This window comes from Paramormyrops kingsleyae, chromosome 22, assembly GCF_048594095.1.
Source record: "Paramormyrops kingsleyae isolate MSU_618 chromosome 22, PKINGS_0.4, whole genome shotgun sequence".
Lineage (NCBI taxonomy): Eukaryota > Metazoa > Chordata > Actinopteri > Osteoglossiformes > Mormyridae > Paramormyrops > Paramormyrops kingsleyae.
This window is the reverse complement of record NC_132818.1, coordinates 1212372-1232462: the sequence shown is the minus strand read 5'-3', so window position 1 is coordinate 1232462 and position 20091 is coordinate 1212372. Positions and strand designations below refer to the sequence as shown.

At 43.7% G+C, this 20091-nt stretch overlaps 1 protein-coding gene across 1 annotated transcript in view; it reads left to right on the top strand.

Moving 5' to 3' along the window:
• Positions 1–1184: 1184 nt before the first annotated feature.
• LOC111853263 (guanine nucleotide-binding protein subunit alpha-12-like) overlaps positions 1185–20091 on the top strand; it is a 44917-nt gene continuing 26010 nt past the window's right edge. Inside the window, exons 1-2 of the mRNA XM_023829973.2 lie at positions 1185–2060; positions 9951–10166. Coding sequence (XP_023685741.1) covers positions 1743–2060; positions 9951–10166 — 534 coding nt within the window. The 5' untranslated portion in view covers positions 1185–1742. The remainder of the gene's footprint in view (positions 2061–9950; positions 10167–20091) is intronic.

Below are 20091 nucleotides of genomic sequence, written 5' to 3'. Positions count from 1 at the left end.
ACTCCCTCGAACACTCCTAAACATAAACGACAGCGGAGATGGCGCTGGTGCGACACTGTGGTGACGGCTGAGACCGCTGGCATGATAACAGCGTAGAGTGACAGCAGCGAACCCTTGAAAACAGGAAACTGACGTCGTCAGTCATGCGAAAAGCAAGAAAGAGTATAGTTTTGTCTTGACTTTTTTCCTACTATCGATGTTACAAATAGTACAATGGAGATGTGACACTTTCAGTGATAAATTCTATTTCCTCTCAACGAATTATTATACATAGTGCTCTATTGTTACTGTGACTTTATTGGGTAACATTTTAATAATGCCTAAAATTTGTATTATAAATTTCGAAAAAAAAAACTCGCAATATAATTTTGATGAAGAAAAAACCGAAACTTAAAATAAAATGTAATATTGTTTCATGGCGCCACCTGCTGACCACACAAAGAGATTGTCCATTATTTACAGAACTGCGCCGCTGGTCGTCCTCAGAAGACGACCCACAGTGCCATAATCAGAAACATAGGCGCTCCTGGACCATATTTTTTTTGGGGGGGGAGGGGTTATGTCTCAGTCCCCCGAAAAATAATTATTCTAAAACAGTTTAGCGATTTGTCATTATTTTCCTATATATATAAAATCCATCCCTCGACAGATTTTTTCATGGGGACATATATTTGCAATCTTAATCGTGGGGGACTGCGGGGACTCCCGTGTTTCTTCAAAGAATTCAATGAATATAAGAAATTAAATGTAATGTATTTATTACAAACAGAACAGCATCGACAATTCTAATGCCAAAAACATATTCTGATAAAGAAAGAAAATTAAAGCTCTTGCAATGAACTGCTTAATTGGTTTCCTTTACTATCTTCTCTCTCCTGAGACTCCTGACCTATGTCTGATGGAAAGAGTAAACCACCATCACAAAATATGAAAACAAATAAACACATATATTGTCATATCGATACCACTATTCAGATTTAGTATAATTCATATGTATTCCATATTGGTTTGTGATTTCAAGAAAAAAAAATCGTTCAAACGACTTCATGGTAGAACTGAAAAAAAAAAATCACAAATAGTGTTAAAGATTCAGTACAATACTATGCGCCACCCACGGCTCTGCCGGCGCCCCCTGCAGGCTGTTCCCATACCTGCAGCTCAATCAAAAATCTAAATCCGCTGGTTTTAAGAAAAGGAAAAGAGAGGCACCGACTGAGATATCAGAGCAACACAACCAATGCTTTTCTCTTCAGAACTACTCTCAAAATTATTCTGTCATACAGTTTTTAAGATATTTTGTTTAACCAGATATTCACGAGAATACTAGTTTGTTGACAGAGCATGATTTGAAAATTGGAAAAAAGTTTCCTTGCGTGTGGTATGATTGATGTGAACTTGTTAGTAAGTGAGCAGTAAGAATTTTGTTAATATTTACTGCACAAATATGCTTAACTGGTTCGGTTTTTGCATCGATATTTCATGTTGCTCTAAGTAGATAATGTCTCATTCCTAGCTTAAAGTTTTTGTGGCTTGTTTTAAAGAGTTAGACCTGTTCTCTTTTGAGAAAACTTGCGGAATAGTGGCTCTGGGTTGTTTTTCTTCAGGAAGTGAGTTAACTTTTTAGTCATCGCCTGACTTGCGGCGCTGTTAAAGCGACTCTGTCAATGAAAGCGACTCGGGGAAAGTTTCAGATGTAAAGGAACCAGAAGGAGTCCATCACAGCGTCGGCTTAACTGGAAAGAATGGCCGGCGTGATGCGCACCCTGAGCCGCTGCCTGCTTCCAGCCGAAGCCGGTCAGGAGCGAAGTAGCGAGAAGGAACGGGAGCGAAACCGGGATCTGAACCAGGAGCGAAAAGCCAAGCGCCGGAGTCGAGAGATCGATGCCATGCTGGCCCGGGACAGAAGGTCCGTCCGACGCCTGGTCAGGATACTTCTGCTAGGGGCTGGAGAAAGTGGGAAATCCACGTTCCTGAAACAGATGAGGATTATCCACGGGAAGGAATTCGACCAGAAAGCTGTTCTGGATTTTAGGGATACAATCTTTGAGAACATCATCAAGGTAGGTGATACCATAGGGATGCAGTAAGTCCCCTGCCGGTTTATAAAGATTTAAAAATATTTATGAATTGAAAACCCTAATGCGTGAATAAATATATATGTTTTTTGTAACTATACAAAGTCCATATGTGATATAGGCAACCTTTTTTGACACTATAATAAGGCCTACATAAAATAAGTTTGACACTCAATCTGAATCTCGTCTGTACTAGAAACACCGAACCATGGGCAATAAACTGGTGAATTACATTTTAATTAGTTTAATGTGGACTTAAGCAATCAAAGCAATCACACCCTTGACATTTAGGAAGTGCAAGTCAGCACTGTTAAACGTAAATTCTGAGCATCAGGATGATGCCTTGGGTCAAGGGACATGAAATGGCATATATTTATGCATCCCCCTGCGTAAGCTTGACTGATGCACCACTTGAGTGCAAAAAAATAGACTAGTATGTTGGATTAGTATGTTGGTTGAGGAACATTTTCTGAGGTTGACGTCCTTCCCTTGCAGTTACTGAAACTCTACTAACCTCGCAGAGTTTGAATGCAGAAGGATTGTGCTGTTGAGAGGTAGAAAGGGCTGTTTTGGTTGTCTCCTAAAGAACAGTTACGCAATATGTGATGCTAGCAGGCAATAAAAAGGAGCTTTTTTTTACCATGAGTTTTTTGAGTGAAAGTTGTAGAAGTGACCCAATTAATTACACTTAAAAGAAATGAAATCGCCTGCTCAATAAACGTAGTTCAAATAATTGCAGTTCAACGCATATGGGCCTTTTATATTGTTCACATTTACACAGTACGATTGCCAAATAACTGCACCATTGAAGCCTCGGTTTAGTATATAAATAGAAAAATCCGACTTCTCCGACTTAACGATTCCTAGCCTGACATATAGTTTGTTTTTCTGAAGGTATACATCATCTTCCCGGAATACAATTAACTTTTCAAATGAAGATGCAATAAGTTGCTGTATTTAAAAATCGGTGACTTTTTGAAGGATGCACATCCCGTCCAGGGCGTCCCCTGTGTCATTCCCTGTGTGGGACAGACTCCACGCTCACTGCAGAAATGAAAGAGCTTGTATTAGTATAAGTTTGTATACAGTAAGTTTGACTAGTTTGAGTATTGTATTAACTATGGTCCTTTATGTGCGTGTGTGAGCTTCATGAACCCTCCATGCCTCCAACAACAACAAGAACAATAATAACAATAACAATAACAATAACAATATCACTTTCCAGGGAGTTAGCCCCCCCTGACTGGGATGTGTGGTTAAAAGATGGATGGATGGATAATTTCTTCTGTCTGTAGCTTTGTCTGTTTTTATATCTAGATATTGGAGTGGCTGTTCAGGTTAAGTGCCTCAAGGGTACTAGAACTGGCCACTTTCGGCCCTTGTCCTTAATGCTGTTACAGAGCTGCCACTTATACCGCAGAATTTGAGGTTAGGTACCCACTGCAGTTATATCACTATTACTGTTATAACTCACCATAAGTGTCATTATAGCTGTTACCTTTTTAAGTGGATGGCTGCATATAAGAGAGCAGTGTGACTGAACCGAGACCTAATCCTGCATGATCCGACCACTTGTGTTTCCCTATGGGATGGCTTTGAAAATTGTACAAAGCAATTAACGATGTGGCTTTAACCATCTCCTCTTGGGGGGGTGTTTCAGTTCATGTGGCCGCGTTTTTAAAGGGAACACATTTAATTTTGACTGATCCCGCCCCCCATGTCTTTGAGTCTGCTATGTTATAATAATATCATAAGTGACTGGCTTTTGTAAAGTAATTAATGTTTTTCTTATTGCATAGTCCACAGGTCCATCACTGGATGGATGGGCATCAATATTTTATAGAATATCACACAGCTGCAATACAGTAATTTCTGTCCAGGCACATGGGTATAACGGTGAAGTCATGTCCGCACTGACCCTGACAGGAACGTGGCTGTTAATTAGTTTATTAAACAACTTAGGCCTTTTCCACACGTATGCGGATATTTTAAAAAATGGTGTTTTCCTCCTCCATTATTGAAAAAAATCCTGTCCACACAAACCCTGTTTTTTAGAAAATTTTTGTCCACATGAAAATGCTAAGTCACTAAGTCAGACCGCTGGGTCAGAGCAAATCTGAAATGGCAAGGCTTGTGAGGAGCTCACGGTCAGCCGTGGAGAGCACCTACTGAGAGTGGGTATATTATAGCACTCAGAAAGGGTCAAGAAGGGCATTAGAATGGACAGTAAGTGTGATCTGAGAATTTAAAATATGGTGTTATTGTTGGTGCCAGACATGGTGGTTCCAGCATCTCAGGAACAGCCTCCTTCCTGGGATTTTCACACGCTACAATGTCTAGAGTTTACGGAGAATAGTGCGATAAACAACATCCATTTCTGTAGCCAAAGAACACCTTGCTAATGAGGGTAGTGGAGAATCATTTGTTAAAGTTGACAGGAAGGCCAGAACTGCAAAGAAAATAGCTCAGTACAGCAGTGCTGTGCAGAAAGGCTGTACCTCATAAAATTGTCCCTGAGTATATAGTGCTTACTGTGCCCTGAGCATGACCTTCACATGCAGCCTTGCGTTGTCATTGATGTTGAGTTTTGGAGAACTTGCATGGGTGACTGAAGTAGGCAAAGTTTCTGTAGGAGGATCCGTCCTCTGCTGTGCTGAGATACATGGGACTCCCCCCTGGGTGACCTCACTGTGTTGTGGTGATGTGACCTGCGAGCAGATATTCTTTGCCGTTGAGCTTCCTTCAGTACAAGAACATGACTAGGAAGATACAGTTTGACTGTGTACAGCTGCAGCATGCCGTTCTGGGGTGTTCTCAGGAGGAATGAGGTAGCCCCACCCTCTGGACATGGTGTGAGGTGATGCCCTTCGGGGGAGGAAGTAATGAGAGTTCAGGACCCTGTCAGTCACTGCCTTGTGTAGCACACGTCTCCATGGTTATGTCAGAAGCTGCCATCAGATCACACCAGACAATGACTAGCAGTGTACAGCGATCCTTCCCATCGTAGGATCAGAACCCCACATCTCCCCTCAAAAGATGCGTACTCCCACACTGGCCTTCCCATGGTCACATTACCAGTGAATTGTCCTGCCCATGATGTGCCGGTGCCTGACTGTCCCTGATTCAGCTCTGAGACGCCATGTGTCATTTTCCTGTGTGTCATCACACTGAATGTCTGAACTTCTGGCCCAGTTGTGCCTTTTTTCTGCTCAGTCACATGACCAGCCTGTTTCCATCAGTCATTCTGAAACACTGAGTGGAATCAGGCCGTCAGCATCGACATGATGTCAGGATGATGCACGTCTCTACTCTTCCCTAACCTGGTCTGAGAAAGTTCTGGTGTCATGGTGGGTTAGAGTGCATCCATGTTCAAAACCACATGCATTTAGTTCAGTGTGAAATCTCTGGATTCTGCCCCCCCCCCCCTCAGTTTGGCTTTTTAATTAAAAACTTGTTTTTTGACAGATTGTACGCCCCTCCTCTCTGAGTCTGCCTGTCGCACTCCTAACGACAATCCCTCCCACGATGAGGCGGAATGGCCGACAGGCGAGACTGCCCTGGTTTAAACGCCGTGCCGCAGCTCTGCTGAGGACGGGGAGGGCCGCCACGAATCGCTTAGCCCGAGTTCTCAGACGGCCTGTGGTTATTTCAGTCAGAACGCCACACGGACAGCCCACACAGAAAGATGCAGAGAAGCACGGTCAGGAAAGAGTAAGGTAATGAGGTAAACGAGAGTGCTGGAAATTGTGTGAGGGGGTGGGGTGTTTACACTCTGGCAGTATATAAACAAAATATATATCTGGGTGTGCTTTTGCTCTCTTTGAAATATGAGCAGGCAGGCTAAATTTAAGAAATATGGCCACTTCATAGTGTTCCTGGGTCTGGAGGCTTGTGTCTTGTTGTTGTACTAAGGGCGGGGGAGGTATGTTTAACCAATCTGTTTGATTCAAGGTCAGGTTTGGTCAGTAATGGCCCCTCGCTGATACATACCCAGGCCGATCTGGGTTCTTACGGTTCGTGCCGAGCTTTGGCACAGGCTGACAGCTCTGCTGATTACACAGGCTGTTGGGAAGTTTTGTGTTTTAATCACTCCCCCTTAACCTTGTGGCTTCAGCTCATACTTGACATGGGGGGGGGGGGTATTGCCTCCTATTGATCTACAGAGAGTATAGCTTTTAGGCTATAGTAGACACACTTCTATTTTGGCAGCTTTTAGTGTTTTATTTCTGTGTATCAGCAGACCCCTGGGTTGATCTTCCGTGACCCATAAAGACAGCCCCACGTAATCTCTCCAAGCTACATGATAAAAATTCAGAAGCTGCTGGCCTTTCACTCCTTATTCTACACATACAGGCCCCACACTATCCTCCACCTTAACCAATGAAAAACCTTTAAAGTTCAGCAGCATTCCTTATGAATCCCCTATAAGATTTAAATGAGAGCTTCCATGTGATTGGCTGTTTCCTGAAATTCTACTAAGACTTGTGCTGCTAACGTGTTGCTTTGCTTGTTTCCCTGCTGTGTATGGTGTTTGAAAACATTATGTGGAATTTCTAAAGAACAAAAAGACTACATTTGTTTCTATAGGTGGAGGTGGAAAAAATAACATAAACCTGATAGTCCTTGAAGAAAAGGAAATGCTTAAAAATAGTAAAAATAGTTTGGTACCATTTGCAGCTATTGTACAGGCCTTAACAGAGCTGACAAACGCATTCCCAGAATCTGGTCAGGCTACAGGGCGTGGGGATCGAAAACATTAGGTGGGGGCCGCATTGCAACAATGCAGTAATACCTCAGGCTAAAAAATGGGCAGCGGGGAAAATCCTAGAGCTTAAACCAATGCCGTCAGACAGCTGGAGCTGGTTTTTCCTGGGATGAAGCGTGAAAAACAGAATCTCTAAGGTCCCTTTTCCTCTTTAAAATGAGGACGAATCGCTTGATAAACATAACAAAATGATGTGGAACAAACCTTCGTTTAAAAGTTCATGTCAACATGTCAGATAAAGTTTTAAACTGATATATTAACACCTGTATTAAGGAAGTCCACATTTACAATGATGGGCTAAAGAACTTCAAGGTTTGGTCAGTGTGCTTCTTTAAATTGTATTCGCAAAAGCTCTGTATGTATACATAGCACTTTATGAGAATGTGGAACATTTTCATTTTTTTCCATCACAATAAAATCATTTCCTATTTATTGTCATAACTTCCATCAGATGGGATATGAATTATAGAAAGAGCAGATCAAAAATCAGTTTTCATCTCTCAGAATGTTTATTTATGTAATAGAATCCCCCAAAAATCTGATGGACTTTTATTACATGTTAGTTATCAAAACAATTAGTCCTAAATTATGCATTTTGTAGGTTTTAATGTGCACAAATAATGAAGTAAGCTCTTGAATTTATATATAGTTTAACCCAACCAAGGCTAGCAGACGTCGAGAGAAGTCATGTGATCTAGGCATGCGAGCTGATTGGACAAATCCATATCACAGCAATCCCACAATCCACGGGTCTCAGGCACCACTCGAGGAAGCATCCCATCTGTTAAAGTGGGACTTGCCTGACAGCCATAATAGGATTTTACACCAGTGACTATTCTGTTTTCGGAAGTAAATAGTGCTTTTTGTCCTGGTTTGGGCAGCAGCTCCTATGGGGCGAGGGTTGGCAGGCTCTTCTCTGGCACCGTTAGCCACATAGCCCACAGTTTCCCGCTTCCTGAATCCCCACTAGATGATTCAGACATCAGTGAAACATTGCTAATGTGGGAGAAAATGATTTAACTACCCCTCCACACTCTGCCAGCACAGGTGTTTCACCCGCACTCATCTAGCGTTTTATTCTGGGGATACACAAAATTTACCTGGTATTTTTGGGCATAACTACGCAAAAAAAATCCCCAGATGTCAAGCACCTTTGGATAAAAGGTGCAGAATATCCATCAGCTAGTCAGTGTAGCAGCAATGCAGAAATTTTCCTTTTTATGTAACGGGCAAGTATTTATGTATTGAGAAACTGTAACTTTATCCAACCATGTTCCAATCTCATATATTTCTCTTTTTGTTTGACGTTGTAGTTGATTTGTGACATGAGAGAGATTTGTCGTCCCCAAAATAGCGTGAAAATACATGTTTATAGCCGTACTTATTGTGCAATTTCTGCTTTGTGCGCTTAGTAGAAAGCACTCGCTTACAGCCTCCATTTCACTGTTGCCCCTGTGCCCCTCCCTGAATATGCTGTACTTGAGATTAGTTTATGACAGTTTCTCAAATTAGTCCAAGGACCCGGTTGAGGAACACTGGTTTCAGAGACTGTGCACAGAATGATGAGGGACTATCTGACCCCCACAGGTGTTTCATTAATGGAGGACTCATCGGGGCAGGAAGGCATCTCAGGAGTAGTACTGTAATTCCGCACAAGCGTTTGCCGCGTTTCTTAGGTTGCCTCACCAACACACGGATAAGTTCTCTGATTTCAAGGTTATCACAGACATGCAAGGTCAGAAAGACTCCCAGCCATTTCCCCGGTATTTGGAAACATCAAAATTTATTGTTAAGATGAACACTAGCCTGCTCTGGGTCAGCTTACTGCAAGCCCTCAGATGAAAAGCTCCTTTGTAGGGCAAAGTCAGCTTATTTGAATGGACTCCAAATTAGTTAGGGGAGGGGGGACAGTACAAAGAAACAGAAGGGGAGGCCAGCTGAGAACATCTGGAGGGCTTTGCAGAGATGCTGAGCCATTTTACACCCCCCCTCTGCAATTGTCCTGCGCAATGATAATGCAGAGAAGGCTGATAGCCCCATCCCGCTCTCCCTGTACCCCCCCGGTAGTTCCCACGTGGTGCCAGCTCACAAGGAAGCAAGGGAAAGGTCAGGGGTGTTGAGGAGAGGCCGGCAGCGGTGGAGATCTGCCCTGAAGACCAAACAAAGACCCCTGCAGCAATGCAATGCAGCTGGGAGGCCTGGGTAGGGATGACAGGCATAGAGGGGCTTCAAACGAGGGCGTCTGCAGCGTGAGGTGTTTGCTCTGGACAGCTGCAGGAAGAACCCTGGGATTTTTGTGCTTTTCTAATATATTTCTTTGAGTATTAAAAATCACAATCAATGTATGGTCAAAAAATATACAGTGGAAGCATGTGTCAATGATGATCTTCAGCACCAATCCGGTCCACTATTTTGGTTTCTGGAGCAGCATCCCCACTGCACTGGGCCACTGGCGATTCTTCTGCATGAACGTAGTGAGACTCCCGGGAGGCTTAATTCCGGCTGTGCAAGCTCAATGACATGATGTAGGAAGGTTCTTTAATGGACACCCTATTTATCCTGCGCACAGAAATTAAATTAGGGGAGAGTTTATGTCTTAAATAAATCACACTGATCCAAAGATGATACACAGCTCTTCAGTTAAGGGATTAATGAGCCTCGCCTTTGTTTTTGCAGTTACCTGCAGTCTCCTTAGTAATATGCCGCTAACCACAAAGTAGACAGGGTCTCAATGATTGTGTTTTCACACGTACATGTGACTCAGATCTCTGAGAAGCTTTCACTACTGTTGGCACAGATGAGACGGCTTTGCAGCACCCTCTGAATCAGTGTTCCCATTGCTAGCATCCAAAGCAGCTTCATGCTATAAAAGTGCAAAAAACACAAATTTCTTTGTTTACTCATGACATTAATCCCAATCCATGGTGTTGTCTGAATGATTGAAGTCCTGTCATTTCTGTGTCTTCTACTGTCTTTTACCCTTGATGTCTTCTGTGCTGAAAAACACGTCCGTGCTTCTGCAATGTAACAGGCCTCAGGCCTTTTTCACAGGCCCCCATGGTGCTAATCCCAGGTACTGACTGGCTCTGGGTCTCCCCCCCCCCCCCCAGGGCATGCGGGTGCTGGTGGATGCCCGTGACAAGCTGGGGATCGCCTGGCAGAACTTGGAGAACGCCAAGCACGGCATGTTCGTGATGGCCTTCGAGAACAAGGCGGGCGTGCCTGTCGAGCCCAGCACCTTCCAGCTGTACGTGCCGGCGCTGCAGGCGCTGTGGGCCGACGCTGGCATCCACGAGGCCTATGGGCGCAGGAGCGAGTTCCAGCTGGTGAGTGCACCTCCCTGGGGTCCCGTGTGATAGTAGGTGAGGCTTCCAATGTGCTTCATTTCTTCAGTTGATCCACTTTTTAAATGGTATGTAAAATAACTGACCCCAGAAAACATCTGTATAACAACAAGTCAGTTAGTGCAGACTGCTGGAACCAGAGCGGTGCTGGGGGTGGGGGTGGGGGTGGGGCTAGGGGGTGCTGAGGGCCACAGTGGACAACTGACCTTGCCATGCCTGTGAAGATGCTTTCCTAATGTTCGCTTTCTTAGTTTCTCTGAAAAGACAGATGAGTCATCTACTCATAACAGGAAAACTGTTTCTGTGAAGCATAAACCACAGTGATTAATGTGGCATCCATCGTGTCAGGGTGTGAAGAACCTCTGGCTGCTATTTTGTGTCTAGTTGCAGAGAATATTTAGATTTTTCTATTATACTGGTTTCATTTCGCAACATTTTTTCTTGTTCTTTTGTACTTTAATCTGACATTACATAAATCAGTCACAAAATTCAATGTGTTTATTTGTCTATACTATAGAGACAACCCACCACAGGCATACTGATTTTAGGGAGGTGGTGCTTGCTAGGCTTGGGCAGTATTACAGTAATATACCCCTCAGCAAAATTTATTGGGAAATATCGGAATAGCATTGCTTTTGAAAATACAGTCAAAATACCATATACCTCAGTATATTGTCTGGATGGTGTGCGGGTGTTGAAAATTATATACCGCCAAGGCCCATGTTGGCTGGCTGGGGCGGGGGTGGTGCTGGTGGTAAAATTTGCTGACCGGCTGGAGTGGGGTTGCAGTGGTAAAAATTTGAGTCTGGTAATTTTATCACAGCTGAATAGCGAAATTACAGACTGTGGGCATGTTGTGCCTCATTCACAGGTGTCAGGGAGCTGCTGTCAATTTGCGGGAGACTCCTAGAACTTCTGTGAGAGGTGGGATGTCTGACAGTGGCTACATCTGAAGTGTCTTACACGATACTAACAGGAGTAAAATTCAGCTTATTGATATTTGTTTTCACTTGTGTTTGTGTGCACATTTGGCATTTAGGCAATCCAAAAGTAACAGAAAGTAATCAGGTTGCGTTACTTAAATAGTGATAATCATACTGGAGAACATTTCTAAAGTAACTTTTCTTCTCCTACCCCTCCCTCACGGATATACATATCAATAGCACCACGGCCTGCTGCCTCCCCTGTCACAGCAAAGTTATTTTACTGTTGTCTCAGGGCAACACTATTCCGGTGTTTTGAAATCTTAGAGATAAAATTTGCCAGGTGGGGGGAGGAGGAGAGTCCCCACAATAACAATTACTGAAAATACTGTGGTATACCATTATCATGGTGTACTACATCAGGAGGTTTGTTTAACTTTGCTGTCATGGTGTCCTACAGAAGGGAGTGTGGATAACTCTGTTGTCATGGTCTCCTACAGCAGGAGGTGTGGTTAACTTTGCTGTCATGGTGTCCTACAGAAGGGAGTGTGGATAACTCTGTTGTCATAGTGTCCTACAGCAGGAGATGTGGTTAACTTTGGCTGCTTTGTTGTATGTCCATTTTGCTAGGAGGGGGCAGGCTTTTCTATACTGCCTTCCCCGGGGCCTGCAGGCAAACTGACTAGACTTCCTGTTTGGGAAAGTCAGCCCTCAGGACCAGCAAGTCTCTGAAAAGAGGATGTTGCCTCAATCCACTTGGGGAGCTTAGGGAGGAAAAGAAATTACCATGACAGTTAAAAGAAAAGAAAAACAAGCCTTTTGCATTCTCTGGCTCTGCCTTTCAGTCTCACATCTCATATTTTCTTAAGATTATATTGCTGTAGCAATTCCCAAGGATTGCAAAAATAAAAAAAAAGTCTCTTCAAAAATCTCACTTAGCTAGACGAGGCTGTAATGTATGTTTCATATAATAGTATGTGAATATGCTGTTTATATGACCTTAATGGTATGAAGTAAATAGTGCCAGAATGTATGTTACTGGGAACTGATAACATAATTGCCTGGTTGTGGTAATTTTAAGGGAATACATTTGCATTTCCTCTGTAATCTGTGTGTTGATATTGGACAGGGAAGGTTGAAGGTACTTGAGCTTGGTGAAGAATTTCTGATTCCAGTAACAGCAATTGCAGAATACCGATTTTCATGCTTTGCATTCCTCTACATCCAGGATTTTTATACTACTTTGGGGATTCTGTGGAAGGAGTGTTATTTAGGTAACTCTCAGTTCTCAGACTGGCCTCTCCGACCACAGCTAGACTTTCTCGGATGACTGATTAAGGATTTAGCCTGTTCCTTTGCTGACCACATCTGAGGTTTACAGAGACTGACTGTAACGAGGTTATGGATGAGCAGAGAGACTTGTTTATAAGAAGAGGGCAATATTATGATGTATATTCTGGACGAGATGGTTGGTCTGTCCCTCCCATGAGTTTCTGAGACAGCGACCCAGAGAATGCTGTACATTTCCTGTCCCTCACATGGCCTGACGTCATCCCAGCTCGGATCATTCACAGACATAAATATCACTTTCGATGGAAAGGGGGGAACCGAGGAACATTTTACTGTTCATGTAGTAATGTGAGGAACGCTGACGGTCGCTTTCCTAATGACCTGTTCTTTATGTGTCCAGCTGCCTCCCCTATCAAAGCAAAGTTGCTTTATTATCATCTGAACTCTGTAATGCATTGGTCACACACTGAGAAAATATATTATACTGCTGGCAAGATGGCTTCAGTAAGTGTTTTGCTTGTTGTTAATACTTGTGTTCCGGATTGTGTTTGCCCATGTCTTGAGTTTTGTATAGATTACCCTCTGTGTGTGTACCATACTGTCCAGTGTCTGACCTCTCTGTGTCTTCGCAGTATGGTGGCATCCGGTGTTTGTTCAGTGCCTGTAAGGACATGTTCTCCCCTTTAAAGGAGCCTGCTTATCATTCATGCCACAATGCCTCAGTCTGCCTGGTGCTACAACGTCAATGCTAGTTGGTCAAAATAAAGTAATAAATAGAATATGCTGTAAATATGTAAGACATATTATAAACATTGGACATATTAAGACAAAACATGTACATAAGATATTAGGATAAAAATAGTGTGATTGGATGAGAGATTATGTAAATAGGTAAAGGAAATGAAAGAGCAGGTCAGAAGAATGTGCAGTAAATAGCATATGTATTTGAGTTTTTTTATGTGCGTATGAGCTACACGCTGCTCAGGAACCCTCGTGCGATAGATGTAGTGTTCACCATACTCACTAAGACAGTCTGCAAAACTAGCTCACTCTTTAAAGAGAGTGTATTGTATGCTCAGCGTCTGCTGTTAGGATCCCTTTGTAAGCAGTTAGCCGCTGGGAGGATCTGCTTCTGACGGCAGCTTGTGTGTCTCCTTTCATCGGGCCAAACAAAGAGGGTGTCAGAGAGCGCTGATCTGTTTAATGCTGCCAGGCGAGAGGCCACACTCCATTTTGCCACTCATCGAAGGAGAGGACTGAGTGTTTCGGCAAACCAGGGCTACTGTTCTCAGAGAGGTCATGGTCAGTGGTGGGGGAAAGTGCCCCCCTTCCCCGCTCTGCTACCCCTCTCGCCCCTCCTGCTGAGACCTGGAACGATTCCATGTGTATCGGAGCTCATCGGCGTAGGCGGGGTCCAGCTGTGGTTAATTGGAGAATCCCCATCAGGGGGTGTGGGCACGGGTCATGTGAAAGTGAGGACCTGGCTTTTGTCTACACTCTCCCCACAATGACTCCATCTTTTCATTCTGTATGCGGCTCAGGACACAGAGACACCCCCCCCCCCCACCCCCTCAAGGCAACAGGTGGAAATTCTGGTGGGAGCCAAAAGTTGGTAACATCACATATTCTTACGGCCTCTTTCTGCTGCGTGCCATGCTGTCAGAATCTTTGGGACTTATTTGTTGCTCGGGGTTTTGACGGCATACTCCAGCAGGGCCCATGAATAAACACTGTAATTTACTGAAACGCAGCAGGAGCTAATCAGGCGTGATGTTAGAGCCCACGTGCGGCTCTGTGTGTCAATGGTGTTTTTACGTTCTGAAGCCCACTGAGAATCCCACAGAGTCATGTGAGTCACTTTTGATTCTTTTGTGGGATTATCACTGTGTAATTCACAGTCTGAAAGGCAAGAGATTATCCGCCCTCGCGTTCTACAAGGGGAAAGGCCAGCTGGATGGATGTTTATATGACCTGAGGAATTCTGGGAGTATTATCTGGGTTTTCTGAAGGAAGCTGATGCGGTACAGTTGCTGTGTGGCCAGCAGGCACCAGCCGACGTATACGAGAGAGATCATGTGACCAGGTGGAGTGAGATCATGTGACCAGGTCGAGTGATGGCAAGCCTGGAGAAGCCTGGGTGTGACAGCATACACATGCTGTTCGACGGCCTCTGCAATCACAGAAGTCACACACTCACACTGAGGATACCTCTCTCTAATGGTGAGATATGGGAGGTTTTCGTCAAACTGAACCAAATATACTATGTTCTGTATAATAACAAAGACACTTTATTGATCCCATATGGAGAACTTAGAATGCTGGTGGTTTAGGGCTTTGCTCAGAGGCCCACAGACATAACCATTCTACCAAGGTCCGGCTCAAACCGGTGACCTTCTAATGACAGGCATAGAGGCTTAGCCCACTGAGCCACACACAGCCACTTTCAGGAATCTTGCTGTGATCTTTGTGTCTTGTGTTTCTCGTATCTTTTTGTGCCAATTTAGTGCCCTAAACTGTACTCAGATCCAAACCACTTGACTTTGTTCAAGCTGATTTAGTTTGCCAAGAGGGCCAAAAATTTTTATGTGGTTCAGGCTGAAACCCTGCACCCCTAACCCCCACCATGTGGAAAATTGGCTGTATTTGATTCACATATGCACCCAGGCTTACTGTTATGTTGAGCAAAATTATGCTCTAATTTGACGATAGAATACTGACTGCTTCCTTTATGCCCTACAGAATCCAGAGCCAATTATAGCATGTTAGTGTGAAGGCCCAATAGCAGCTCAGTATATTAAAGCGTTCTGTGGCAGCTTTGATCCCAGCTCGAATAGAACACTTCATTACTGCCGTGTTAAATGCAAATAGCAAGATCAAAAGTTACCAAATGAAAGCAGTCAGATTTAAACCAGCTGTGATCATTTTCCTGTAAAAGAGAAACAGAAAATAAATTACCCAACTTGACCATGATCTCCAGCGGCCTGCTTTAATGTTACCCTTCCCTCAAATTAAAAAAACGAGAACAGTAAATAAAAGTTGAGGATGTCACACATTTTCATCTACTCTTGCTATTGGAATATATAGGCTAATAAGTTAATTTCATACAGTTTATATAATGCAGTTATTCATCTTATATATGCAAATGGAAATATAACCATATTATGAAGGTGCTGTCATTTACAGCCATACCAAACATATGACATTAATGTTGAATGAATAATGTTGGCTATCTAATACAATCGTGCGTGTTAAGGTCTGGGATATATTACACAATAAGCTAACATTTGGTACTCATAGTCGTGTGTTGAATGCAAAATAAATGGGCAGGGATTTTGATAAAAGTCAAATGACTATGGCCAGATGACTGAGTCAGAGCATCTCAGAAACGCCAAGGCTGTGAACTGGCGAAAGGGGGTTTGGCAGCCAAGACTCGTCGACACAAGATGTGAATGAAAGCTATTACATCTGGTACGAACCAACAGAAGGGCTACTGCATATGGGGCTACTTAGCTGCAGGCCAGGGTGCCCATGCTAGTCCCTGTCCCCCATTGAAAGCACCTACAATGGGAATGGGAGCACCAGACCTGGACCTTGCTGCAATGGCAGATGGTTGCCTGGTTTGGTGAATCAGGTGGATGGCCAGGTACGCATTGAGCATGTGTGGGATACGTTGGACTGACAAGTCCAATCCACAGTTACACAGCTGCATGCACAGCAGCGATCGATGCTCTGTCTCATGACACGTTACTCCCATGACCATCATTAAAATTATTTGCAATTTGTGCCACACCATCACAAATCGCATAAAAGGTCAGGAAGCTCTGTGGCACCCTCATGCCAATCCCTACTGGGCCCCACACTTCACTGTGATATGGTTTTTGAGGGCTGGTGCATGGCAGCATCGAGAGGGAGCGTGTCTCGAATGAAACTCACATGCTTCGAGTTCTATCTCCTCCTCCATCTGTTCAGCCTCTGATCTGCTGAGTATCTCAAAAAAACTGTAACAAAAGAGCTGCTCTGGCGCTGTGTGTATTTCTGTGCCTGTGTGTGTGCGTGTGTGTGTTTTCTGTGACTGTAGAAACCAGACAAAAAGTGTCAAATGAGCCATTTGTTTTACAGAGTAATGACTTTATATAGCCCAATAAAAATGTTTAGATTGAAGGCCTGTGTAGCATATGATTTATATTGACAGTCAGATTAGGATCTGAGGGCCTGTTTTTCCTTCTTGTCCTGTTTACATGATGCTCCCCCCCCCCCAATCAGAGCAGGCTAAGGTGGTCAGAGTGGCAGGTCCAGAACATTGTAAAGCAAGGCCTATGAACAGAAAGAGGCTTCCTGCAGTGGTGGTGGGGGGCCTCGGGAGCGCAGGGTTCCCCGTCGCGTCGCAGCCTGGCACATCCCAGTACTCCGGGAGCCATGGCAATGAAGTGCTGACACGCCCCCCCCCCCCGTCATTCTCACTCACTGTGCCACCTGTATCGGCGATCCCACTCTGTGCTGGTCCGTCGGATCGCTCCCCCTGCCCCGAGTTGACCCACGGCCAAGCTCTCATTGTGAGCTGCTAAAGAAATCGGAGACTAGAAAAACACCATTTTTCCTGCCATTTTGCTGTTCCAGAAACCAGTCGGCCAGCTCGCTGCTAGGGAGCTGACGCTGTTCACCTACTTAATCCTTAAAATTAATTTCAGCCTGAAATATATTTGGCTAAGTGAAAAACCAAGGCTCATTTTCTTTATTTGAAAAGCTACACTTTGTTATTTCTCCCGTCATTTCATACACGGTAGTTTGAAATAGGTTTGCAGTTGAATTGTCCTGTTTCCTGAGTTTGTTTACTACAGTAATGAATGAAACAATAGGCTTATTAAAGTCAAATCTGAAGAAATCTGAAGAATGGAATTTAAAGGGGAGGAATTTGCCAGACCATGAACATGTAATTCTTGCACTGTATACTGACACCTAACTGTAAACTCTATCTTCAGCATTGTTTCATATTTTGTAACAGATAGTGGGAAGATCATATAAGCAGATTTACTATGTCAGTGTCTTTGCAATTTATTTGTCAAACTTCAGCTCTTCAAGAATAATTCAAGCAGTACATTTAAACGAAATGGTGGTGAAATTAATCAATGCTAAATCATTCAAATATACACACAGTCCACTGTACGTTGATGACTATTTATGGGCTATATAATAAAGCATGAGAGAACTGTACGCTGATCTATGAAAGCGAATGCGGCAATCCGTCAGGCTGGGTAAGACAGAATCCCAGGGAATTGGTGGGAGTCATTCAGACCTGATTCAGTGCCAGAACAGATTCCAGCAGCATCCGGCTGTTGCGCTGGCTCACATCAAGGTCTGCCTGCTTGCATTTGTGTTTACATTTAACAGTCCAACTGTTAAATCTTTCTCATTGATTGTTTAGAAAATCCAGCTTACTTTAGTCTTCCAGTGTAATTGTCTAAGTTATAAGGATATAGTGAGAACTGTCAATAGCTTAGTATTGACAATGTCTCTCAGGCACTGCAAACATGCAGCCGCTGTAAAATAAAGTTTCTTCCTCTTAAACACTAAATCATGGCTTCCCGTAAGGGGGAAAACCCATCCACTAGATACTGTGGTATTTGGAAGCCCTACAGAGGTTCAGCAAACCATTATTTCATAGAGCGTGCAGCCAGATGAAATGACTGATAATCTCATTGGCCGATCCAAAGTAAATAATCAGGCTCTTTATGGAGGAAGGGTGTATTTGTATATTGAGCTGGCTTGGAACAGTGGCATGCACTGGAACATGGACTGATAAGAGCAGAATGCACATTCCTGAGGAGCTGGATCATGGTCTGTTTCTCAAGGAACTGATCATCTAATGGCCAGGAAGGATCCCCCATAATGGTACAGAGCTACAAATGCATAAAATAGTACATTATAAACATTCTGCGGTTTAAATAACTGACCATTACATTTTCTGAAGTTCTGCAAGTGTTTCTAGTGGAGATGCACCAACCCACCGGCCAGCAACCAGAATCGGCCGATTTTCAACGTCCTTAACCCACACAGGAGACTGGCAAGTCAGTATCATGCATTTCCTATACTAAACAGGTCCCTTTTACGCATGCGCTACACGTCATACGCACAGAGGCGCAGGGCCTCGCAGACGCGTGCACGCTCACAAACACATGCTGACATCGTGAAATTTCTTCGCAGTCAGAGAAGATGGCACAAAGCTTGCAATTTGTAGTTTATGTAAAGCCGAAGTAAACCGTGGGGAAACCACCACGAAAACATCATGAAACAGCAGAGAGAAACTTTTAACAGATTTTAAACATATACTAGATAACCCTGAAAAGGAATAATCATTAAAATTGCAAAGCTAGCTAAGAGTTTTTCCTTTGATATACTAAAAATGTTTTAACTTTAACCCCTTGCGCTATAATGTCCGTACAGTATGAAGCTATGAAAAAGCTCGATCTTAATCTAGCTTACTAGCGATGCATAGCATGCGATGTTGGTATTAACAATATTACCCTGCAACTATTCTTATTTGGAAGATTATAGTACACTTAGGTCTGTTTGGAGGTTTGTAACCTATGGACTTGTGCAAAAAAAAAAAAAATTGGAATCGGTCAAGAAAATTGGAATCGGTGCATCTCTAGTTTCTAACATGATTGCTCTCAGATGCTGTTATTAAAGTGCTGGGCTGAATTTTGACTATTTTGATAGTTTACCTCTTGGAATGATGTTTTGTATAAACGCAGTTGGAATCGTGGTGTTCTCCAAGGCTCAATCCTTTCTTCGTTACTATATTCATCATATTTACATCCTTCTGTTCCAAAAATAAACCATTAGTGATTTGTGTGTGTGTGTGTGTGTGTGTGTGTGTAATTTTGTGTTACTCTGCACGGGATGAGTTGTCAGGAGATCAATGTATATAAATTCTCAAATTTGACCTGTTCAGACACAAATTTCTCTCCCAGTGTTACCCTGACCATTTGTGAGAGGACACATCCAGGAATTACCCACTTTCTTTGCCTGTTTCGCTGGAAACTGAACTTTTTCCTGAATGAATAACTTTATACGGATTTGCCTGCAAAATAAATGTAGAAATGTGAAGGTATCTTTTTGCTGTCTGAGAAAAAAATATTTGGAAAAACAGATTTAATTCTTCATAGAAACTAGTTGAAATCACAAAGCCCTAACCTCTGGCCAGCTGAACAATGAGTCAGCCAGCCAGCCAGTCAGTCGACCGGTCAGCCAGCCAATCAGTTGGTCAGCCAGTCAGTCAGTCGGTCAGCCAGTCAGTCAGCCAGCCAATCAGTTGGTCAGCCAGTCAGCTGGCCAGCCAGTCAGTTGTCCAGCCAGTCAGTCAGTCGACCAGCCAGTCAGTTGGCCAGCCAATCAGTTGTCCAGCCAGTCAGTTGGCCAGTCAGTCAGCCAGCCGGTCAGCCAGCCAATCAGTTGGTCAGTCAGTCAGCCAGTCAGTTGGCCAGGCAGTCAGTCAGTCAATCAGTTGTCCAGCCAGTCAGTTGGCCAGCCAGCCAGTCAGTTGACCAGTCAGCCAGTCAGGTGGCCAGCCAGCCAGTCAGTCGGTCAGCCAGCCAATCAGCTGGTCAGCCAGTCAGCCGGCCAACCAGTCAGTTGTTCAGCCAGTCAGTCAGCCAGTCAGTTGTCCAGCCAGTCAGTCAGTCAGTTGACCAGCC